Raw genomic sequence first — 26825 nt, 5'->3', positions numbered from 1 at the left:
AAAAGTCCAGAATGTATAAGGGATGTTGTAATGTGAATACTGGTCATGAGACCTTGAACATATTATTTAATTTCTATAACTTTCTTTATATGCAAAATGACCATCTTAGTACCTAAGATACAATATGTGTATAGCATGTGGTACCTGACACAAAGTAACACTGTATTTATATTTACTTGTTTTTCTGTTTGTTTGTTTGTTTGCGGTACGCGGGCCTCTCACTGTTGTGGCCTCTCCCGTTGCGGAGCACAGGCTTCAGACTCGCAGGCTCAGCGGCCATGGCTCACGGGCCCAGCCGCTCCGCGGCATGTGGGATCTTCCCAGACCGGGGCACGAACCCGTGTCCCCTGCATCGGCAGGCGGACTCTCAACCACTGCGCCACCAGGGAAGCCCTATTTACTTGTATTGCTTATTCATCGGCATCTACATTGTTACTTTAAAAAGACAGTGATGCTGACTGAGGTGTCCACACCCAGGCCCAGTGCCCATGGGAGTGAGGCCACAGGGGATTTCCACTCAAGGACACCTTGACACTCTCTGAAACTCATTCTTTCTGACGATGACAGCATTTGTTTCTTAACATATTGTTGTGTCTGTCTGTCCGTGTGTATGTATATCTCTGCATCACCTTCTGTTTTTCATAAACTATTTTGTAGAACTTTAGAAACAGAAAAAAAAAAGTATAGAGATCATCCAATTCAATCTCCACAGGTACAGATGTGAAAAACAGGTCTATATACGATGACCTTGTTTATTCATTACAGAAATATGAGTGTAAAAACATACTTGGGATTATAAGCATAGTCCATATTAATTCAGAGGAATTGGTAAAATAATAGAAAACTCAAAGAAGGAAATTAAATTGCCTGTAAACCTACTACAGAGAGATAACAATCAATACTTTCATATCTCTGCATTCAATCTTTTTTTATAGTGTATAGACACACAAACACACACACAGGGTAAGAAAATTGGCATTATCCTATACATATTTTTGCCACCTGTTTTTCTTATAATATGTACAACACATTTTTCCTACACTGCTAAATACCTGTGTAAATGTGGTCATTAATAGCTGCAACAAATTCCTTTGTTTCATAATTTGTGTAATCTGTTTTCAGCACTGGTTTGTCATGTAGGTTGCTTTCCATATTAATTGTCAGTAAAAGAGCAGCACTAAACATCCTTGTTTTTGAATTTTTACTCATATCTAATCCATAAAAAATGAATATGTAACCATGGAACGTTAATGATTTTTTATGTATTTTGACAGATTGCTTTCTGTAAGGGTTGTACCAATCTACTCCTCCACCAGCATCATATCAGATATCCCTTTTCCCCAAATGCTCTCAGACACTATCATTTTTTAAACTTCTCAAATTTGATAAGCAGAACATGATATTTCATTGTTGCTCTAATATTCTTTTGATTACCAGAAAGTTCTAACATTGTCATATATTCATAGGTCATGTGTAATTGCCATAATTTCTTGTTAAGTAGCTCTGCTAAGTAATTCTTTCTCAGCCTCATCTCATGTCCCTCCATATTTTTTTCCGCTGTGTGCAGAGGCCTTCCTGGGTAAACCTACAGTGCACTCTAGTACTGTTCTACTTGTTTGTTTCTCTCTCCTCCCGTTTAACGTTTTGAATTTTGATCTTACTCTCCACAGTGCTGACCTTCCCCATCATCCCTCACCTTTTTCTCCACCCTCTGAGCTTAATGAGCATAACATTTCCAGCAAGAAACCCAGAAAATCCGTTCATGCCTCCATGGTCCGTTTATTTGGAAACTTAAGGCTATGTCATTTCAGTAATGTGAAAGTTACTTTAACACACACACGCAGAATTCTTGTACTAGAAACTAATCTGGAAAGCAGCTGACCTAACTTGAAATGGTTCTACTACAAGTTATGATAATGGCAATTTCTGAATCCCTTAGAATACTCCACTTTTTTCTTCTCACCAGCATGCATTATCTGGTTCTTTCTTAACACCAATCCCTTTCTCATCAGCATCTGCTGTTTTAAATTTATTGACATTGTGTATGCTACCGTGTGCCTTTGCTTTTTGGTTATTATTATTCACAGCTCAATAAGAAACATTAGCATTTTCAAAAATAAAAATGACAACTAATTTGAAGAGAAAACATATTTTAAAAATACTTAGAGATTTAGGGAACTCTTTGAGGAACATTGTATATAGTTTGCCATACATGGTCTCTTTATGAGCTTACAGACCAGGCATGAATTTCTCAAAGAACTTGATCAAAATTATGTTCACAGACTGAAAAAAAAAAAAAAACTTTCAGAAACAGAGATGCACTTTTATTACACAAAATGTCTTAAGCTTTAATTCTCAAAAAAATAGTAGTATAGACCAGTACTGTCCAATAGAACTTTCTGTGCTGATGAAATGTTTTAAATCTGGATTGTCTAATATGGACTTACTAGCTACATGTGACTACTATGCACTTAAAATATGGCTAGTGAACCTGGGGAATTGAATTTTTAATTGGATTCAATTAATTTTAGTTTTAAGAGTTATGTATGACTAATGGTCACCATACTGAACAGGGTGACAGTGGAACATATACACATGTTTAAATAGAACATTAAATTTCAAGTATAATATTTACATTAACCTACTTTTTACTCTTCCTTGCCTTCTGAAAGGCCTTAGAATTTTAGATATTATTCAGTGATACATTTTCAGATTTAAGCATTTCACTTTAATTGATCTTGCCCATAAAAAATTGTAATTTTGGATTCAGTGGTAGGACACATCCATTAGAATTACTTAGCAACTAAAATAAAAGAACATGTTGACAAACCATGGAGGAAACAAATAGTCTTGGAAAAACATGACTTTTTTTTTCTTAACATTTTATACACCCCAATTAAAGCTCTTTCAGAAGAACTGAGCCTCACCTGTTATTTTCAAAGTTATCAGGGTCTTTTCATTCATTTAAGAACAGATCGCTCTACAAACCCTTCAGGAAATTGTGTCATCTTACCTTGTCTTTCCTCAAAATGGAAAACACTTCAAACTTATTCATTTTACAGAAGATAAAATTGCTTCTCTTTACCACACAGCTTCATTAGGTGCTTCTGTTGTCAAGTACACACTAGCTCACTCGAGGCTGAACAAAAGGAAGAAGAAATAAAAATCATGACATTTTCCCCATAAAGTATCCTCTCACAAAACTCTTCCAAGATAGATAGCATTATGCAAAGTGATATTTTATTGCTTTAATACATACATTTCTAACATACCCTATTTGATTGATCTTGATTTTTCAAAAGAAGCAAAAATTTAAGAATTTTCTGGATATTATAAATCACTGATTAATTTTGACATATTTGAGAATTTTTTTTAGAATTTCTATGAACACAAAAGAATAATGAGAGGAAAATATGAGAGGTTCAGATTAGCACCTCATGGTCACCTAAATTTTATGTTGCCTTTTCCAATGCTGAATTATATTATTTTTTAATAGAACTATAGGGAGAATTTTTTGGGGGTGGGGCCACACTACACGGCACGCAGGATCTTAGTTACCTGACCAGGGATTGAACCTGTGCCCCCTGCAGTGGAAGCGCAGAGTCTTAACAACTGGACCACCAGGGAAGTCCCAAGAATTTTTAAATGTTTGAGGCAAAAGCATCTTCTATTTGTAGACGCTTTATTTCACAACTCCAACTAGCGAATTCTGGTAGTGCATTGCATTTTCGTGTGGGAAGCTTATAACTTCTATAATAGTGCACTTTTTCTCTCAAGAGTCTCTTTTTTCCTGAGTCTTTATGCTGGGAATGAACTTGTAGTCATGCAATACATGCTATTTACATTAAAGAGTACTCAGTAAATGGTGCTGTGTGCTGGACTCAGTGGGAACTAGTAAAGAAAATAAGAAATAATCATTTGGGACCAGTCATTAAGCATTGACAACACATAAATAAGGAAATGTTAGCTAATCATTTACCTGACAATCCAGACAAAATATTAAAACATTTATATAAAGAATCAGACAATTGAGGAAATTACTCATACATTCTCTGTGTGAATGTTAATTTTCAAGACAGAGAAGTAAACTAGATCATGGCTAATCATGCCACAGGGTACTCATTAAACTGTTTTCATTTGAGCTAGAGTGGATATTGATTGGAGAGGATTCCTGGTGTTTCCATACAATCACTCCGTCCCTCCTGCTGATATTGCTTAAAATGTCTAAAAACATGCAATTCAATAGTTACACTTTGAATCATATCACCTTAAGATTTTGATTACTGAATTTTATTCTCTATGTGTTAGCTGCTCAGAGATTTATTTTATTTCATTTTTTAAAACATTTTAAAAGCCCCTAATGGTTATTATAGTTGATCTTGGTTTTGTAAAGATGTAATAAAACAGTTGAAGCTGTATCACCACAGCTAAGGTACTGAATGTTTGGTTCACCATTATTTTGGCTAACTTTCTAAAGAAGACACATGAGCTAAATACATTTCTGGAATCAAATGAAAGCTTCTAGTATTGTCAGGAGCTACCAGTAAATACATTCCTAATTACTTGTTTTTGTCAGGGAGATGTATGATACACAACAGAAATGACCATTTGGAAGTTGTCATTAATTAGCAGGTCATCAAACAAAACACGTTCTCATTAATTTTGGTTTTATTAAATTCATCTCCTCCCAATAGTTGGAGTTACCTGAGCAGGTGATAGAACTAGCATGGCAAAAATGTCACTGCTTCCCTTTACCCCATTTGCATGATCAATAATTAAACTCCCAGAGGCTTCACAGTCATGTCCATAGTTTGAACTTTTCAAAGTGTAGTATGAAGTTAAAAGAAAACTGGTATTTTAAGCACCTGCTAATATGATACGGTGTGAACTTTAGTATGAAGAAGACTCAGATACCCCCATCACAGTGATCTCATGTCAAGTCTATATTATTTATGTATTTCCAAAAACTAAATTGTTTAGCAAAATGCATAGGAAAGCACGTGTCCTCTTTAGACAAAGGCAGAAACTGAGTAATCATTTCAAATGCCTTAAAAGTTAAAAAAGAGGGCTTCCCTGGTGGCGCAGTGGTTGAGAGTCCGCCTGCCAATGCAGGGGACACGGGTTCATGCTCCAGTCCGGGAGGATTCCACATGCCACGGAGCGGCTGGGCTCGTGAGCCATGGCCGCTGGGCCTGCGTGTCCAGAGCCTGTGCTCCGCAACGGGAGAGGCCACAACAGTGAGAGGCCCGCGTACTGCAAAAAAAAAAAAAAAAAAAGTTGAAAAAGGAAAAAGAAAAGACATTATTCATGTACCTCAAGAAACCTTACTAAGTATCATGAAATTTCTCTAAAGTTGGATAAAGTTTGCACTTTGAAAATTATATATGCATCTTTCGCTTATACCAAAAAGATGTTAATTGGATTAACATTTTTAATCAGTGTTTCCCAATCTGAGAAACCTGAAGATATATTCAGTGAAGCATTCCTAGCATTCTAGAAGCATTCCTTGCCTCCAAAGAGTTCATTTTGGACCCCTCCCCCTCTTCCTCTTCTGCAGTAGAATTTCATTGTGAATAATCAGAAATGGGTGAAAGAATATGAGTGCAGAGAAACAGAAATATGTGTAGGTTTTGAGTAAATGTTTGACTTTCCTCCTGGATGTGTAGGTATCTACATTTCCTGAACACTGTTACTAAAAGAGAGCTTGCTGTCTTCTGGGCACCACACTCCTGTTTTATGTCCTAGAGGAGATCATTGTTGGTCTATTTACTTTAATCAAAATTTAACCTTCCCTAATATAAGAGGGGAAACAAATTCCTAGAGGCCTGATTTCAGGGCCTAGATCTATAGAAATTAGATCAGTACATGCAGCATATAACCAGCATGATTTATGGTTGCCATATTGATGTTAGACAAAAATTATATCTGACATTTATTGAACTTACAATGTGAAAGGGATTATTCTAAGCAACTTTCATTTACTATCTCATTTTAATTCTCAAAACAGATCTGTGATAGAGGTACTATTATCTCTATTTTATAGGTGAGGAAAGTGAAGCACAGAAAGGCTAACAGAAGAGCCAAAGTTCAGGCAGATACCAAGTAGCAAGCCTGGGACTTGAACCAGAGTTTTCAAATGCATGCATTATTAACCACTATGGCATATGACTTCCCAAAGTTGGATATTATGATATTTTAAAAATAATTTGTAGCTTCCCAAATAATTCCTGGTAGATATAATAGTATTCAAGAAATGCATTCCTGTCGTTATAAGCATTCCAAGAGCTAAGTAAAATACCAATAATATCAATTTTCCATTTACATTTACCTAACTCACGCAAGCTAATATAATATAAGGCTCAGGTCTTTTTTTAAAAGTAGATTTTAAGTATATATCATCAACGTCTTTTTTTGTTATAAAATACATTTGCTTGTATTTATCTGATTTTACTTATTAAATTTCTTGTCAAAGTCTCCATCTAACCTATTCCTCAGGAACACCACTGGATTTGCTGATGAATTATTATAAATTCCTTCATGCAATATAAGTGCTAATTATTAACCTTCCTTTGATATGACACTGTACATTTAATAACAATACTGATTCTTTAATGATTTAATTTCTGTCTTCAAGTTTATTAAAGAAACTTATTCTAAACCTTTAAAGCAATCAGACTCTTATTCTAGCTAAACCAGTTTTACTTAGACTGAAAAATTTTTAGTTGCTACCCATTCCTAAAGGACTCACTTTAGTTTTAGCTTCAGAGAAGTGGGGTCATCTTACCTTCTTGATTTCATATGTCAAAATCTTTCAAAATTTGTAAATTTATTAAGAAAATGTCTTAAGTATACTCTGAATGACAGTGGGTTTGAGCCCTGCTAATGAAGTGAGAAATTTGAGACCCTAATCAACATTTTCAGCTTCCTTGATGAAAATGCTGCTGGGTACAAGAGTTGGAGATTTTGATAATCAACCTTTTTATAGGGTTTGATTATTTTAAATTTTTATTTTAAAACCCCATCAGATGAAACGCTTATAATTCTACATTCATTATTAAAATGCAGTTGTTTTATAAGTGAAGAAATGTTGAAAGTGGATTTTTTTTCTACTCTCCATGCTGCGTTTTGTTTTTACAGATGTTCGAAGAAGAACAATTTATGAATACCACCGAGTAGAACTACAAATGTCAAAAATCACCAATATTTCAGCTGTGGAGATGACCCCATTGCCTAGTAAGTGAACATGTAAATATAGCTAAGTGAGAAAAATGATTTGCAATTTGTATGATCTGATCTTTTTATGCATGGGTCTTTTGATCCTGCGTGTATATGGGGATGCGCGGGTGATGTTAATTTTGGCAGAGCAGTCTTTTTTTTCTCTCTCTCCCTCCATGCTGCCAATTAGTCTTGATGCATCCATTCTCTCCTGTTTCCTAGCATGTCTCCAGTTTAATGGTTGTGGCCCCTGTGTATCCTCTCAGATTGGCTTCAACTGCAGTTGGTGTAGTAAACTTCAAAGGTAAAAGACAGTAATGCAAAATATTTTAAAACTTTATGAAGACCTGTTCTACTCTTGCATTGAATTTTGAATGTGTCAGGTGTGTTGACTGGATATACGTGAACAAATGTACATGTGTTAAACAAAACACCAAAATGCAAAAAATGCTCAGACATGGGAATTGTAGTATTTTCCTTTGATTGCTCAAAGTGACCATGAACCTTTGTAGTCCATAAGATAATTAACTGACATATATTTATAATTGTTATGGGGCTTAAGACAGATGATGATTGTAATTGATGAATCTATAAATTGCTTCTGTTGGTCCATATTCTTCAGAAATCATGATATGACATATCTTCACAATAACAAGGGTGGTTTATGCATAATCACATTAACATTCTTAGCAAATTCCTATAAATATCTCAAAGGTTACTAACCAAGATTAGAGGTGTAGTCTGAGGCTGAGGAATACAGTGACACTAACTGGACTCTACATAAACAGAACGTGCGGTTTGGGCCTGGGTTGTAAATAACTGACTTTGAAACTTAAGCTGAATCACTTGGTTGTGTCAAAGAGGTTTACTGATTTTCATGAATGGCAAAGAGGATTTTTCAGTCCATAGAGTTTTTTGGAGACTGAATGCTCATTTGTTGGAAATGCAGAGTGAAGATGTTTAAATGTGTTTTATTTACTTAACCATTTTGTGCAGCAGTTATGTCCCAAGGGCTGGGAAAGCAGCAGTGATTAATATAGATGTGGTCCCTGCCCACCCTGGAGCTTCCAGACTGTCTGGGAATAAGTCCCCTCTCACCTGCAGAGTCTATGAAAAATCTGCTTCTTCCTCCAGGAGAACTGAGTCTTCAAGTTTGTGCACATTCCAACAGAGCTTTCTGTTGTATAAGAAGCCGGTGTCTTATCATCTTGCTACAGCCTTTGCTGTAAAGATAGGGACATGTTCAGGACTACTTTACAAGTTATTGAAGTATAAAGAATAGAATGCCAATTCCTTGATAACAAGCTTTGGGAAACATGTGTGACTTGCTAACTTTGGGACAACCACTACACTATTTCAGATAGAGCAATATTATTTACTATAACTGTTGTTTTATTTTCAATTTAACATGTTCCAATAATTTCCTTTGTGCAACGAATTTCAAATAATGAAAAAGCAAGCAGGCAATCACCATTCTTAAAAGTAGATTTTTAACTTGGCTATATCTCCAGCGTGGGAAGAACTGCTATAAAATTAAGGATTTGTAGTCATTTATATTCAAATACTGCTGACCTGCCACAAATTACATGCATATCAGAAGTTAGTCAAAATCTGTTTAGATAATGACCAAAATGAATCTAAAGAGATGGCATTTTAATAGGTACATTTTAGTAACACTGATCTGAGACATGAAAAATGCCCAGAAGAATTAAGTAAAAGGTCCTGGTTTGGGGTACGTATCTAATTGAAGTTCCAGTTCAGTGGTCAACTCCTATGAGAACGTTCCCTAAACCGTGAGTCTGTGTGAGGCGCCCAACCCCGTGGTTCTCGGTACCCTGCGCCATCCTCCATAATTAGCATTTAGCTTGAGGCTTTCGGACATTTGTCACTTGTCTGTCTCCTCTGCTAGGCTCTGGGTTTATTAAAGGTGAATTGTCTTTACATCTCCACAGCCTAAGAATGTACGTGGTACTGCAGAAAAATGAGCGAGTGAATGAATAATGGCTAGGTTCCAAAGGAAGGAATCATGATTTGACTTCTCTGGGAATGAAGGGTCTCCCAGGATGAGGGACTTTCAGAGCTGAAACCAGGAAAGTTGAGGAAAAACCAGGATGAGTTAGCTACCCCAGCTAGAGTATTATTCAGACAATCTCGACTGAAACAATGTCATTATAAATGAAGGTTTGGGACACTAGTCTGGAAACCTACCTTCCACTAACCATTTCATTGATTTTTAAAAATGTTTTTGGTGGAAATATATGTTCAAAGCTCCAGACAAGCAATTCTGACAATCGAAACACATCCGCAAGTTGCAAACTGCTTTATACTGTCAATGCTCCCATTTTATTGAGAGTTTCCTCTGCCAGACATTGTTCCGGGAATTTTCAAATATATTTAATTCACATAACATTTTTATAGAGGAGGAAACTGAGGCTTCAGTTATTTGTTCAGGGTTTCAGAGCTCTTAAATGATAAGTTTGGAATTGAAACTCGATCTGTGTGCTTCCTGGCCTGCCTTTTTGATGCCTCACACCCACCAGGCTGCAGGTGCACTAAGCAACTTAATCTTAACTGCTTCCTGATAAACAGTAGACATACTACTGAAAAAATAAATATTTCTATAATTGTGGGTGCAAAAAAATTGCATGGTTTTGAAATTGGCGTAAAAAGCATGTAGAAGAGAATCAAGCAAAGCATAAGACTTTTGTATATTACTGAAAGCATAGGTTGTATTTTTTTTAAGATTAATGGAAAAAAGAAAGGTGGTGATGCATATGAATGAGGACGGAATTTATCAAAGAACACTATGAAGAAAAACTTCGAATTTTCTGCCTGTTAATTACCATTTGGTGTTTTGTTGGATTTATTTTTAATTCTTCAGCAACCCAGTCATATACATATCAAAACCTGATTAATTAATTGGTTTAACTATGGCTCGTTGCACTTTTGTTCAACTTAATTTCCCCACTGCATTTTATTAATTTCTCCTTAGGCCTATGAGCATCAAAACTTTGCTTTTGCTGCCCAGAAGCATTTGCCCAGACTTTAGAGCTTTTATTGACAAATTCAATAAAACAAGAGACGTCTTATCCTAAGCAATGCAAAAATTGCCTCTCAGATTGTTTTCTTCCATCCTTACCTTCTCCTTTGTGCTTTCTTATCCCCGAATGATAATCAGTTGGTGGTGATTATTGAATTCTCAAGTTGGGCTTCCTCTAGAAAGATAAGATAATTTTAATTGGTTTGTTTATTTCCTTTAATTCCCAGTTTTCAGCAAGCCAAAAGTAAGGCAAAATATTTTTAATGGCTTATCCAAGGTCTAAAGGAATTTGAGTTATAGGAACATGTAATGAGATCCATGATCAAAAATGTTTTCTTGGGACAGGGGGCCATTACTTCTAGGTAAGAGTGCTTTTGTTTCTTCACTGAAAACTGAGAGGATCTGAATCAACCACTTTCAACTACACCTTTTATCTTCAATCATTCAACAAAATTTTTTTAGTATCTCTGTGTTCAAGTTACTATCCTGGATTGTGAATTCATTGGTGAAGGAAAGAGAGAAAATCACTTCCCTCATAGAGCTTACATGTTTAGTAGGGGGAGATAGAGTTTAAGCAAATAGATATGCAGGAAATAAAGTTAGCAGTGGTGAGTGCTACGGCAAAAGAAATAAATCGAACATTATAAGGGAAAATATAACAAAATCGATAGGAATAACAGGAGTTTACTTGTTGGTTTCATGCTAGACAACCTTGTCTTTTTGAAGAGACCTTGGTTTCATCAGCCATCACCCTCCAAAAGTTTATTTTTTAATTGAAAATATATTTTGGCTCTTAAAACATTCATTTACTTAAAAATTTATTGAATACTTTCCACATTTATCTGAACAGCAAGCACTAGTCTAAGCACGGAAGTAGTTAGAACAATAACCAGACATTAATCAAAGCCAGAGTTCTCATGGAGCTGAGTTTAGCATATTAAGCTGGAAAATAAATGAATTGATAATTAAACAAAAAAGACAGTTGGTGATGAATGATCTGTTGAGTTTGGAGAGCCAGTAGTTGCTCTGATCTGAGTGGCCAGGAAAGGCTTCTTGGGAAAAGGGACGGTTAAACTTAGATCTGAACAACTGGGAACCAGCTACACCAAAGTGAAAGCAAAGAGCATTTCAAAGCGAGACAGATTACTTAGTGGACTAGGAATGAAGGAAAAGGGAACTATATGAATCCAGGATACTTCTTAAATTTTTGTTTGGGCAATTTGGTGGATGCTGGCACTTGTCTTTTGAGATAGGTAAGATGACATACGAAATAGAGACTAGGGTGGGAAGAAATAAAGAGTTTCATTGGGGACTAGTTCAGTTTGAGATGCCTATCAGACTTCCAAGTGGAAATGCTGTATAGGTGGGGATATATGAGCCACATATTCCAGGAAAAGGTTATGGCCAGAAGTTCAGATTGGAGAGTCATTATCATATAGATAGTGTTTAAATTCAGTGGACTGAATGAGATCAGCTGTGGAGAAAGTGTAAATTGAAAATAGAAGAGATCCCAGGAAGCAGCCTATGGCATGGCATAATGAGGTATGATGCTAGTTTTCCATTACATAAAATTATTTTAAAGTATTTGTATACATGTATGTTTCTGTAGACAGAGAATACCTTGGAAAAGATACATAAGAGACTGATAACAATAATTGTCTGTAGGGAAACGATTGTGAACAGGGACAGGCAGGAGAATGAGTATTACTTTTCATTACGTACTCTTTCCTATGATATGAATTTTGCCACATGGAGTTGAAGACAAAAGGAGGAATCAACAAAGGGGACATAAAAGAACATAAATTATTTCAAGGGTAGAAACACAGTCTTAGTCTTACTCATTTTAGTAAGCACCCAACACAGCGCCTGACCTAACACAGGGCTCCAACACAGACAGCTTGGACTGAACCATCCAATAATTGAAGCCAGAAATTTCCACTTTCCTGAGAATTCTAATTGCTCACTTTGGCTGTTACTCTCCATTGACTTTGTCAGTGTCAACCAAACGGCTATAGAAAGAATTAAGCTGATGCCTGATGTTGACATTAAATGATGTCAACATTTGTCATTAAGCATGTTGAACACTGGGGAGTCCGTCTCTTGGTGCCTCATTTTTAAATTTTAAAAACTGTATATTTACCTAGTTCCAACCAAAGTCATAAGACTGGTACTGGTAAAAATTTGGGAATAAATATACTGTATGATTCCACCCATCAAAAGAATAAATAGAATAGGCAGACCTCTACTAATGGTAAAGACATGGATCTACAGAAGAGTACTATAACATATTTACTTTAAAAATATGAGATGAGGGAGAGGTGTTTCTGAACAACTGCTCTCTTATTTTTTTTAACCTGTTATTTCTATTGCATCTCCCTGAGCATCCTCTGGCACTGCCTGTTATTTGCCACTGAATGAATTGGATTTCTTTGCAGTAGCAAGAAGAGAAATAGAAAGTATCACATGCAATATATTTCAAAATTTTTGAAAATACATAAAGTCAGAAATATTGGCTAATAATTCATTAACAATATGAAATGTATTATCAACCTAAATTAATTAAGGATATAAAGGCACAGCTAATTTTTAAAAGAGAATGTGCTTATATTATATTATAATATAATATTATTATATTATATTATATTAATATATAATAATATATTATTATATTTAGCCTACAGAAATTAAACTACCTAAGTTTGGGAGAAAAAAGAGAGTTGGAGAGAACAAATTTAAGTAGTGCAGCTGATCCAACCTTTCCCCAATCAGTAATCTTATGCTTCTGAAAAACAGCACCCAAGTGACTGGAATATATCTTTCTCCTTTGGTCTTGATCCTCTATATCCCTTAACGTGGGAACATTTGCAGCATTGAGTGTGACTCTAGTATTTAAAGAAACAGTGGGTATTTTTCATATCACGTGGTCTGGAAAGCAAGCCAACTTCATCAACAAAAACCCCACACCCCACAGTCCATTCTGACATTGGAGGAAGAACTGGTTTTATTAAGGGACAGAGTATCAGGCTCCTGAGAGGGCTGTACTAAGGGAATTCCAAGCATATTTTGACTGAGTATGATTTTTACCTACTTACCCACCTCAATATCTATCCCTGAAGTAAGGTGCAACTCCACTGAAATCCTGAGAAGGCCATACAAAGCCATATAAAGTTGGTCTGATTTAACAGTAAGATTTAGTTTAGTCCAAGATTTTAACATTGAAGGAGAGGATCCGGAACCTACAATTGTTGAGTGACAAGCCATATATGGTCTAATAAATTCACACTTGAAGCTACTTGTAAATTATACAGTTAAATGATTCTTTCACATAAGGAAAGTTGTTAGCTTTGGTGATAAGGTGTGGAGTCCAGACCTAATAATCAAATAGAAGCCACTTGAGAACTCTAGGAGCCCTGATCCAAAAATAATTATAACCTTAGGCTTATTTCAGTGGATTGGGGTAAAATAAAGTTCTGCTTGGAAATGCACCTAATTTCAGATGGACATTTAGAACTCACCAAGCTCTAAGAATTTTAAATAAACTTTTATTGATCTATGTTCCAACGTGCTGACTTTCAAGTTGAAATCACCTCCATCTGCTTATCAGAATTACAGATTATTAATATTTTGATTGCTGAAAATGTTACTGTTTTCAGTATATAAATTGAATGTCAGGTTTAAATACAAAATATTTAAATACAAGCTATTCATAACTAACAAAATCTACTTTTGTCTTTGGTAGAAAATACGTCCTTGCTAAACTATCAGATCCAACAAAATTATTTAATTGAAGAAAAATTAATTGGAATGCTTTTTTACCACTCTGCCTAGTCATGATAGACAGGAAGAAGACAATTGCTGTCATTTCTTATTGAAGGCATCAAGGAGACATTAGACTTTAATTATATACACTCAGCAACAGTGGGTAAATTGCCCATAGATCTGAAACTGGTGACCACCTGGACTTCCTGTGTCAGGGAGTACTAGCCAGCCAAGGTTCAAGAGGGGCCCAGAATGGAAGAAGCATTCCTGAGTTATTCAAAAGGAATCAAAATTCCCCAAAATTGAAACTAGAGAGGAGGCCATGTTTTGTTGTCTGAGGTAGATTCGACTGGATGTCTGAATGCCTAGTGGCACAGCCAACAATTAACTGACTAATCTTGGACAAATCAATAAAGCTCTTTGACTGTATATGCTAAAATGTGAAATCCATATGTCATCAAGATATATTTGCTTCTTATGTTCTTTACACCTGAGTCGCCATAAGTTCAGTAGTTCTCACATATTAGTACAGTGAAGAATTGCTACTGAAGCTTGTTAAAATGCAGATGTCTCTGAAACCCTCCAAGGGATTCATATTCAGTAGGTCCAGAGTGGAGCCCAGAGATTTAACTTTTTAACAAACCTCCTTAGGGGATTCTGGGGTAACCTGAAGCAGGCACAGTGGAAACGCTGCTCTTGCAACATGTGGGCTGAAAGTCCTGTAAGCCTGCAGTGCTTAGGCCAAAATTGTGTGGAAACATTTATTCTTAATTTGGAATAGAGAAATACTACAAAAAAAAAGTTCTGAAGATAAAAATATTTGTTGTTAAAATCTATCAGGAGTTAATGAAATAGACCATGATAAAAGAAAGCAAGAAATTTTTGGATAAGTATAGCATATAAAATAAATAAATCAGATGATGTTGGAACATTGTTAGCTAGTTAAATTTGTTGGAACATCTTTGATTACTGAATTTTTATTAAAATACTGCTACCACAGTAGAAATTCACTGTTCTAAAGGAGCTGAGGTGCTTCTAGAAATATCATACAGCCAAGATAATTGTTTTTGACATGCAATGCTTATAAGAGGTGAATTGAATTTGGACCTTATTTTAGTGCTAGGACCTTTATAATCCTTCAAATTTAAATAAAGAATCTTAGTATTTCTCTTAATTAGCTTGTCCTGAAATATAGCATAAACACATTTGTCTTTTAAGAATACAGAATTTAAGTCTATTTTTATTTCCTTCTGAGCATTCCAAGCCCAGCTTTAACAAACGTACAAAATTTTGTGTGTGAATTAATTATAATAGTATAATGAGGTGTGATGCTATTTTATCCATTACATAAAAGCATTTTGAATTATATTCCAATATAGAGAATACTTTTGAAAAGATATATAAGATACTAGTAGCAGCTAGTTTCACCTTTGGGGAAACTGCCATGAATTGGAAATTGACAAAAAGAGAGAATATCATTTCATCAGATTCCCTTTTACAGAGTTTGAATTTTCACCATATGTACATATTACCTACACTGAATCAATCAATAAACAAACATATATATATTCCTAAAAGAAAAGAAATATATGTTAAAGTGTATTAGGAAAATTTGGATACTCTTTCAGAAAATTCTAAAGTTAAAGAACTTTTCAGGAGCAGAAAATTATCAATGCTGAATGTATGGGCTACGTTTCTTTCCCCTGAAGAGATGGCATTAGATTTATTAGCCTTTTTGATATAAAATGCATGTAATTCTTTACTTTTTTTGAAAAAAAAAAGGTACTGAACTGTGTTATTTTTATCTATCTATATCTATCTATCAATCTATCTATCATCTATTTTGCATTTTGGTCTCTGTCTCCTTTTTGCCACTGGCCATCTGCCAGTCTCTCCGGACGGCTATGAATACAGAATGGAAACCAGCTTTCTTTTTTCCAAACTCTAAAGCAACAGGTAGGTGCTTGAGCCAAGTCTCCTGGTAACCAAGGCCCCCCTGAAATATCAAGGCATCTTTAAAGTCATCTTTGATTTTCCAGTCAGTGAATGCTGTGTTTGCATTCCATCTGAGCACCATTTGGCAAACTAGAGATAAGAGCTGTAGAATGATTTAGCATTACATCTGTTTATAGCTGCTTTTTCAAGATCATCCAAGTGATTTTAAAATTTTGCTTAGGTGTTAACCAACTCTGGTGGCTGCATTTTATTTGGTTGTAATTTAGAAAACTAAACTTCAACAAATGCAATCTAGCAAACATATATGGAGTAGCAAAAATGGAGCATTTTAGTGCTAAATTACATATTCCATTCCCTTAGCTGGCTTGTTCTGATGCACTAATGAGTTCCCCTGGAAATAATTAAAATTTAATTGCCCAAGAATGAAATTGAATTTCTCAATTTAAAAACAGTAGGTGCTAAATTATTATGGAAAAAATATGATCCTTAAAAGACAAGGAAATCAAAATTTAAAAGCAAAAACCGAAGTACACAGTTGGCTTCCCTTTAAAAGAAATTGACATGACTATTGAGTAGGAGGTGAACCTCAAATTAACAGTCTTATAATGAAAATTCTGATATTGTGGTAAGAAGAAAACATTTAATGAAAGTAGTTTGGTTTAATTATTTGTTTTGCTGGAAATCTAATGTCAAGATATAGAAAAACTTTCAAAATTCAGTATATTCCTACTCAAGCCAGCTCTTTCAACACTTACATAACAAAATGATAAAAATGTCATTGGGATAGTTTCTGATTTTTTGCTTTCTGCTAAAATCTGTCTCTGAGAAAAGCTGAAATATGATTGTTTCTTATGTCTTGATATGAACATACTACTAAAGATTTTTATGAAATGTTCTAAATGCTAAAGAATTTATTCTCTCTCAAGTTTTGAGTCAGAGATACAATCTTGTCCTACCCAGAGTTTTGAGGGAAATTTTACAGTAGGAATTTTGTCATTCATGGAAAAGTTCAGGAAATGCAGTAATTCAACAATGCATGCAACAATCCTGTTGTTTCTTTAGCTCTAAGAACATCTAAATAGTGTTATTCTAGAGATGTATCTTTTTATATGATTGTAGGGCAATCTGACCAAGCTAGTATACTTTATTAGGGAAAACAAAGAAGATATTTCAAGATAAAAATGATTTATTGGTTGAACAAAGACTAACATTCAAATTTTCCTTTGCTGGATCATTATAAAATGGGTTGGCTGATTCCAGATTAGTGATGCTTATTTTTTTCTCCTTCCTAGAGTGCCACTCTTTCTTTCTCCCAGCTCTAAAATTTTCCCTTCAATGACAATTCATAGTCAAGGGGGAGCTATTCTCTCCATGTATCATGATCTTGTCTGCATTAATTTCTAATGATAGACTCCTAAAAATACACAGATTTTATATTCCTAAAATAATGTCTTCGACCACTAGAGAAGCCCTCTGCATTGACCTTTGCTCTGATCAAAATCAATCTCTCTCTCCTCTGCACTCTGCTAGCACACAAGTTTATTTTATCCTTGCCCAGATTTCCTGCTGCTGCTACTGCTGCTACATTGCATGCGCTTTGAAAGAAAGGAAAAGGGGGTTGTTTTAAGGATAAGCATGCCTCACCTTTGGAGATGCTTAACATAATTATAGTACCTACCTTTTATTCTATACTTACCATGTGCCAGGCATCACAGGAAGGCCTTTACTTCCACTAAAGTCTTTTAATTCTATTATCTCATTCAATCTTTGCAATCACATTAAGAGGTAAGTGTTAAGATCCCTGTTTCACAGATTAAGTAAATGAGAATTAGGAAGGATGAGAAGCTTAGCCAAGGTCCCGAAACTAGGAAACAGTGGAGCCAGGATTTAAAATAAAAACTGGGGGTGTGTGAACACAGCCTGAAGGGGGCGAGTGCACCACAGCTAGCCGGAAGGGAGTCTGGAAAAAAGCCTGGAACTGCCTAAGAGGCAAGAGACCATTGTTTTGGGGTGCGTGAGGAGAGGGGATTCACAGCACTGCCTAAATGAGCTCCAGAGATGGGTGTGAGCCACGGCTATCAGCAAGGACCCCAGAGACAGGCATGAGATGCTAAGGCTGCTGCTGCAGCCACCAAGAGGGCTGTGTGCAAGCACAGGTCACTATCCACACCTTCCCCCCCGGGAGCCTGTGCAGCCCACCACTGCCAGAGTCCCATGATCCAGGGACAACTTCCCCAGGAGAACACACGGTGTGCCTCAGGCTGTTGCACCGCCATGCTGGCCTCTGTCACGCAGGCTCGCCCCACATCCTACCCCTCCCTCCCCCTGGCCTGAGTGAGCCAGAGCCCCAAATCAGCTGCTCCTTTAACCCCGTCCTGCCTGGGTGAAGAACAGATGCCCTCAGGTGACCTACAAGCAGAGGCGGGGCCAGATCCAAAGCTGAACCCCGGAAGCTGTGCGAACAAACAAGAGAAAGGGAAAGCTCTCCCAGCAACCTCAGGAGCAGCGGATTAAATCTCCACAATCAACTTGATGTACGCTGCATGTGTGGAATACCTGAATAGACAACGAATCATGCCAAAATTGAGGCTGTGGAATTTCGGAGCAACTGTAGACTTGGGGTTTGCTTTCGGCATCTAATTTGTTTCTGGTTTTATGTTTATCTTAGTTTAGTATTTAGACCTTATTATCATTGGTAGATTTGTTTATTGATTTGGTTGCTCTCTTCCTTTTTATATATATTTTTTCTTTCTTTTTCCTTTTTCTCTTTTTGTGAGTGTGTATGTGTATGCTTCTTTGTGTGATTTTGTCTGTATAGCTTTGCTTTTACCATTTGTCCTAAGGTTCTGTCTGTCCATTTTTTTTTCTTTCTTTTTCTTTTTTGGTATAATTTTTAGTGCTTGTTATCATTGGTGGATTTGTCTTTAGGTTTTGTTGCTCTCTTCTTTCTTTCTTTTTTTTATTACTTTCTAATTTGTAATAATTTAAAATTTTTTTTATTTTAATAACTTTATTTAATTTTACTTTATTTTTTCTTTCTTTATTTTTTCTTCTCCTTTTTTTTCTGAGCCATGTGGCTGACAGGGTCTTGATGCTCTGGCCGGGTGTCAGGCCTGAGGCTCTGAGGTGAGAGAGCCAGGTTCAGGACACTGGCCCACCAGAGACCTCCTGGCTCCATGTAATATCAAACAGCGAAAGCTCTCCCAGGGATCTCCATCTCAACACTAAGACCCAGCTCCACTCAACAACCAGCAAGCTACAGTGCTGTATACCCTATGACAAACAGCTAGCAAGACAGGAACACAAACACACCCATTAGCAGAGAGGTTGCCTAAAATCATAATAAGGTCACAGACACCCCCAAACACACTACAAAACGTGGTCCTGCCCACCAGAAAGACAAGATCCAGCCTCATCCACCAGAATACAGGCACCAGTCCCCTCCACCAGGAAGCCTACACAACCCTTTCAACCAACCTTACTCACTGGGGGCAGACACCAAAAACAATGGAAACTACAAACCTGCAGCCTGTGAAAAGGAGACCCCAAACACAGTAACTTAAGCAAAATGAGAAGACAGAGAAATACACAGCAGATGAAGAAGCAAGGTAAAAACCCACCAGACCAAACACATGAAAAGGAAATAGGCAGTCTACCTGAAAAAGAATTCAGAGTAATGATAGTAAAGATAATCCAAAATGTTGGAAATAGAATGGAAAAAATACAAGAAACATTTAACAAGAACCTAGTAGAACTAAAGAACAAACAAACAATGAAGAACAGCACAATAAATGAAATTAAAAATTCTCTAGAAGGAATAAATAGCAGAATAACTGAGGCAGAAGAACGGATAAGTGACCTGGAAGATAAAATAGTGGAAATAACTACTGCAGAGCAGAATAAAGAAAAAAGAATGAAAAGAATTGAGAACACTCTCAGAGACCTCTGGGACAACATTAAATGCACCAACATTTTAATTATAGGGTTCCCAGAAGAAGAAGAGAAAAAGAAAGGGACCGAGAAAATATTTAAAGAGATTATAGTTGAAAACTTCCCTAACATGGGAAAAGAAATAAGTCCAGGAAGTGCAGAGCATCCCATATAGGATAAATCCAAGGAGAAACACAGCAAGTCACATAGTAATTAAACTATCAAAAATTAAATACAAAGAAAAAATATTAAAAGCAGCAAGGGAAAAGCAAAAAATTACATACAAGGGAATCCCCATAGGTTAACAGCTGATGTTTCAGCAGAAACTCTGCAAGCCAAAAGGGAGTGACAGGACATATTTAAAGTGATGAAAGGGAAAAACCTACAACCAAGATTACTTTACCAAGCAAGGATCTCATTCAGATTCGACAGAGAAATTAAAACCTTTACAGACAAGCAAAAGCTAAGAGAATTCAGCACCACCAAACCAGCTTTACAACAAATGCTAAACGAACTTCTCTAGGCAGGAAACACAAGAGAAGGAAAAGACCTACAGTAACAAACCCAAAACGGTTAAGAAAATTGTAATAGGAATATACATATTGATAATTACCTTAAATATAAATGGATTAAATGCCCCAACCAAAAGACATAGACTGGCTGAATGGATACACAAATAAGACCCATATATATGCTGTCTACAAGAGACCCACTTCAGACCTAGGGACACATACAGACTGAAAGTGAAGGCATGGAAAAAGATATTCCACACAAATGGAAATCAAAAGAAAGCTGGAGTAGCAATTCTCATATCGGACAAAATAGACTTTAAAATAAAGACTATTACAAGAGATAAAGAAGGACACTACATAATGATCAAAGGATCAATCCAAGAAGAAGATATAACAAGTGTAAATATTTATGCACCCAACACAGGAGCACCTCAATACATAAGGCAAATGCTAACAGCCATAAAAGGAAAAATCAACAGTAACACAATAATAGTAGGGGACTTTAACACCCCATTTTCACTAATGGACAGATAAACCAAAATGAAAATAAATAAGGAAACAGAAGCTTTAAATGACACAATAGACCAGATAGATTTAATTGATATTTATAGGACATTCCATCCCAAAACAGCAGATTACACTTTCTTCTCAAATGCTCATGGAACATTCTCCAGGATACATCATATCTTGGGTCACAAATCAAGCGTTGGTAAATTTAAGAAAGTTGAAATCATATCAAGTATCTTTTCCAACCACAACTCTATGAGACTAGATATCATGTACAGGAAAAAAACTGTAAAAAAAATACAAACACATGGAGGCTACACAATACACTACTACATAACCAAGAGATCACTGAAGAAATCAAAGAGGAAATCAAAAAATACATACAAACAAATGACAATGAAAACACGATGACCCCAAACCTATGGGATGCAGGAAACGCAGTTCTCAGAAGGAAGTTTATAGCAATACAATCCTACCTCAAGAAACAAGAAACATCTCAAATAAACAACCTAACCTTACACCTAAAGCAATTAGAGAAAGAAGAACAAACAAAACCCAAAGTTAGCAGAAGGAAAGAAATCATAAAGATCAGATGAGAAATAAATGAAAAAGAAATGAAGGAAACAATAGCAATGATCAATAAAACTAAAAGCTGGTTCTTTGAGAAGATAAACAAAATTGATAAACCACTAAGCAGACTCACCAAGAAAAAAAAAGAAGACTCAAATCAATAGAATTGAAATTCTATTGGAATCAAAACTACAGACCAATATCACTGATGAACATAGATGTAAAAATCCTCAACAAAATACTAGCAAACAGAATCCAACAGCACATTAAAAGGATCATACACCATGATCAAGTGGGGCTTATCCCAGGAATGCAAGGATTCTTCAATATACCCAAATCAATCAATGTGATAAACCATATTAACAAATTGAAAGAGAAAAGCCATATGATCATCTCAATAGATGCAGAAAAAGCTTTCGACAAAATTCAACACCATTTATGATAAAAAGCCTCCAGAAAGTAGGCATAGAGGGAACTTACCTCAACATAATAAAGACCATGTATGACAAACCCACAGCCAACATTGTTCTCAATGGTGAAGAATTGAAATCATTTCCACTAAGATCAGGACCAAAACAAGGTTGCCTACTCTTACCACTATTTTTCAACATAGTTTTGGAAGTTTTAGCCACAGCAATCAGAGAAGAAAAAGAAATAAAAGGAATCCAAATCAGAAAAGCTGAAGTAAAGCTGGCACTGTTTGCAGATGACATGATACTATAAACAGAGAATCCTAAAGATGCTACCAGAAAACTACTAGAGCTATTCAATGCATTTGGTAAAGTAGCAGGATACAAAATTAATGACAGAAATCTCTTGCATTCCTATACACCAATGATGAGAAATCTGAAAGAGAAATTAAGGAAACACTCCCATTTACCATTGCAACAGAAAGAATAAAATACCTAGGAATAAACCTACCTAAGGAGACAAAAGACCTATATGCAGAAAACTATAAGACACTGATGAAAGAAATTAAAGATGATACAAACAGATGGAGACATATACCATGTTCTTGGATTGGAAGAATCAACATTGTGAAAATGTCTGTACTCCCCAAAGCAATCTACAGATTCAGTGCAATCCCTATCAAACTACGACTGTCCTTTTTCACAGAACTAGAACAAAAAATTTCACAATTTGTATGGAAACAAAAAAGATCCCAAATAGCCAAAGCAATCTTGAGTAAGAAAAATGGAGCTGGAGGAATCAGGCTCCTGGACTTCAGACTATACTACAAAGCTACAGTAATCAAGAGAGTATGGTACTGGCACAAAACCAGAAATATATATCAATGGAACAGAATAGAAAGCCCAGAGATAAACCCACGCACATATGGTCACCTTACCTTTGATAAAGGAGGCAAGAATATACAATGGAGAAAAGATAGCCTCTTCAATAAGTGTTACTGGGAGACTGGACAGCTACATGTAAAAGAATGAAATTAGAATACTACCTAACACCATACACAAAAATAAACTCAAATGGATTAGAGACCTAAATGTAAGGCCATGCACTATAAAACTCAGAGAAAAACATAGGCAGAACATTCCATGATATAAATCACAGCAAGATCCTTTTTGACCCACCTCCTAGAGAAATGGGAAAAAAAACAAAAATAAACAAATGGGACCTAATGAAACTTAAAAGCTTTTGCACAGCAAAGGAAACCATAAACAAGATGAAAAGACAACCCTCAGAATGGGAGAAAATATTTGTGAATGAAGCAACTGACAAAGGATTAATCTCCAAAATTTACAAGCAACTTATGCAGCTCAATATCAAAAAACAAACAACCCAATCCAAAAATGGGTGGAAGACCTAAACAGACCTTTCTCCAATATACAAATTGCCAACAAACACATGAACAGATGCTCAACATCACTAATCATTAGAGAAATGCAAATCAAAACTCCAATGAGGTATCACCTCACACTGGTCAGAATGGCCATCATCAAAAAATCCACAAACAATAGATGCTGGAGAGGGTGTGGAGAAAAGGGTACCTTCTTGCTCTTTTGGTGGGAATGTAAATTGATACAGCCATTATGGAGAACAGTATGGAGTTTCCTTAAAAAGCTAAAAATAGAACTACCATACGACCCAGCAATCCACTCCTGAGCATATACCCTGAGAAAACCATAATTCAAAAAGTCTCATGTACCACAATGTTCATTGCAGCTCTATTTACAATAGCCAGGACATGGAAGAAACCTAAGTGTCCATCAACAGATGAATGGATGAAGAAGATATGGCACATATGTACAATGGAATATTACTCAGCCATAAAAAGAAACGAAACTGAGTTATTTGTAGTGAGGTGGATGGACCTAGTGACTGTCATACAGAATGAAGTAAGTCAGAAAGAGAAAAACAAATACCATATGCTAACACATATATATGGAATCTAAAAATAAAAAAATGTTCTGAAGAACCTAGGGGCAGGACAGGAATAAAGACTCAGATGTAGAGAATGGACTTGAGGACGTGGGGAGGGGGAAGGGTAAGCTGGGACGAAGTGATAGAGTGGCATGGACATATACACACTACCAAACGTAAAATAGATAGCTAGTGGGAAGCAGCTGCATAGCACAGGGTGATCAGCTCGGTGCCTTGTGTCCACATAGAGGGCTGGGATAGGAAGGGTGTGAGGGAGACACAAGAGGGAGGGGATATGGGGATATATGTATATGTATAGCTGATTCACTTTGTTATAAAGCAGAAACTAACATACCATTGTAAAGCAATTATTCTCCAATAAAGATGTTAAAAAAATAAAAATTTTTGATGGATGGGTGGTTGGAGAGATGAAGGGAAAAATAAATGCTAGGGTTGGAATTTCTCTATTAGGTTTTTATGCCTTCTCTTAGCACATGTGGTCTTGCTAAGAATGTTCATGCACTGGATGAGCAATCCAAAGCAGATGTCCCTCCCCTTACCTACTTTAGGGGGTTTATTAACATATTTACACTAACCTCCACTGAAAGCTTATCTGAAAGGTTTGTTGTAAAAGATACATATAAAGTTTTGTTTAATAATAATCGAGGTTATATTTGTGCAGAGTGCATAACTGGCAAGCTAGAGTCCTCATGAAAAAAGTAAAAACTGTGAATTAGAGAAAGTAATAGCACAAAGGTAGAATTCTCAAGGGAAAAAAAGATTTGTGAATTATCTATTAAGATTTCATGCAGCAAAAATGGCATATAAAGAGTTTATTTCAGGGGCTTCCCTGGTGGCGCTGTGGTTGAGAGTCCGCCTGCCGATGCAGGGGACGCGGGTTTGTGCCCCGGTCCGGGAAGATCCCATATGCCGCGGAGCGGCTGGGCCCGTGAGCCATGGCTGCTGAGCCTGTGCGTCCGGATCCTGTGCTCCGCAATGGGAGAGGCCACAGCAGTGAGAAGCCTGCGTACTGCAAAAAAAAAAAAAAAAAGTTTATTTCATATAGGAGAGTTAGTCCTGTATTGCTTTTTGCGTGTGTTTTCTACTCATATATCAGAAGATGGAGCTGAAATGGACCTATATTCTCAGTCTATGACAAAAGAGAATAATCCTTTATGTCATATTTCAGAGGAAGGGGCATAAAATACCTCAGAGACTTAAATTGTTGTATGCAAGCATAAACCTAGATTGTCTAAAATACAGTGAACATGGTAGGAGAGAAATATACTAGAAAACTTGACTAGAAAGACTTACGGAAGTTGAGCACAGAATTTTTAACTAGAAATGTCTGTGAAGTGTAAGGATCAGATTCATGGCCTAAATGCCATATGCCCAGTTTTCTCACCACAGGTCTGCTTTACGCCTATGGTCCCTATGCCCTATTTCTTTCTCTCTCAAAAGTGTAGTGGTTCGCCCTATAAGTTAATTATATGGTCACCCTACCTAACACCATTATGGAAATCCTTGCTATTGTCTAAGTTTTAACTGCATTTGTATGTTCAGGATCTAAGGCATAGCTAGAATTCCTAGGTTAAGTTCAATTATTCTCCATAAAGGAATTCCTCTGACAGCGATCACAAGACCCACAGGCCTGAAGTATTTACTATCTGGCCGTTTACAGGAAAAGTTTGCCAGACAAATGGAAAACATATAACAAATATGTTGATTAATCAGAAGAAAAAGTAAAATATGTATTCACAATAAATTATTTTGGAAGAAAATATTGACTGTCTGGTTTCGAAGGGTTTAATGAAGTAGACAGTGACGCTGGGATAAATGAAGTGATTCTAATAGTTATCACCTAAGGAAATGACAAACAGCAAATGAAGGACCAGGTCAAATTAATATAATAGTGTTTGAAAATGAATAATAAAGAAGATTTTGAGAAGGTTGAATTAATGGGTCTTCTGAACAATTAACATGAAGATTCAGATCTAGATATCCATTCTCCATATGCTTATATAGCTTTTGCTATAAATATTTTTTCGATCTGGGTTAAAGGGGTGCTCTGGAATACTAAGTCAGTTTCATTGAAAGCAAATCTGAAGAAAAATCTACACATCCAAGAATGCTTCTGTTAACATAAGGTGACACTAACTGTATTTTATGAAGCAGAAAATTGCTTCACACTCAAATTCTTGAAATCCTTCTTTTTGCTGCCTTCAATGGGACATAGAACATTTGTACACATGAGCTGCATAAAACTCTAATAGAATTAGCATTTAGTAATTTGATATTTTATATGCCTGACAAATCTGATATAGAATAAAGGAAGGAAATAAGGAAGCAGAACACTCTTTTATGACCGGAATCATTTCTTAAAGTGGAATGTATTTACTAATACATTGTTGGTAATCTACATAAGGACCTGGGCTTGGTATAGTCTTAGAAACAGACCCTTCCAGGTGAGTTCACAGATTTATAATGAAGAAAAAATAATAAAAGTTTTAAAAGAAAACAAAGATTTGGGCTTCCCTGGTGGCGCAGTGGTTGAGAGTCCGCCTGCCGATGCAGGGGACATGGGTTCGTGCCCCTGTCCGGGAGGATCCCACATGCCGCAGAGCGGCTTGGCCCGTGAGCCATGGCCGCTGAGCCTGCGCGTCCGGAGCCTGTGCCCCGCAACGGGAGAGGCCACAACAGTGAGAGGCCCGCGTACCACAAAAAAAAAAAAAAAAGAAAAGAAAACAAAGCTTTATGTATACTAAAAGCCACTACAAAATTATACGTATTATTTTTTTAAGCATTGATATTACAATCTAGACTTCAAGAGGCAAATTGAACTCAAATGTAGATAGATAGATAGATAGGGATATATTTCAAAATACTTAAACATGCAGTTTTAAAATAATAAGGAAATCGTCCTATATAACATTGCAACAAATTCTAGAAATCTTGGA

General features: G+C 36.2%; 1 protein-coding gene across 3 annotated transcripts in view; it reads left to right on the top strand.

Annotated features, from left to right (window-relative positions):
- PLXDC2 (plexin domain containing 2) overlaps positions 1–26825 on the top strand; it is a 409788-nt gene that overhangs the window by 286899 nt on the left and 96064 nt on the right. For all 3 annotated transcript variants that reach the window (XM_081229343.1, XM_081229341.1, XM_081229342.1), the window contains exons 8-9: positions 7138–7233; positions 7438–7519. In XM_081229343.1, the coding sequence (XP_081085469.1) occupies positions 7138–7233; positions 7438–7519 (178 nt within the window). The remainder of the gene's footprint in view (positions 1–7137; positions 7234–7437; positions 7520–26825) is intronic.

Source organism: Mesoplodon bidens (assembly GCF_964165515.1).
Source record: "Mesoplodon bidens genome assembly, chromosome: 3".
In the NCBI taxonomy this organism is placed as follows: Eukaryota; Metazoa; Chordata; class Mammalia; order Artiodactyla; family Ziphiidae; genus Mesoplodon; species Mesoplodon bidens.
Note: the sequence above shows the minus strand (reverse complement) of the source record. Positions and strands in the feature narration are given on the sequence as shown.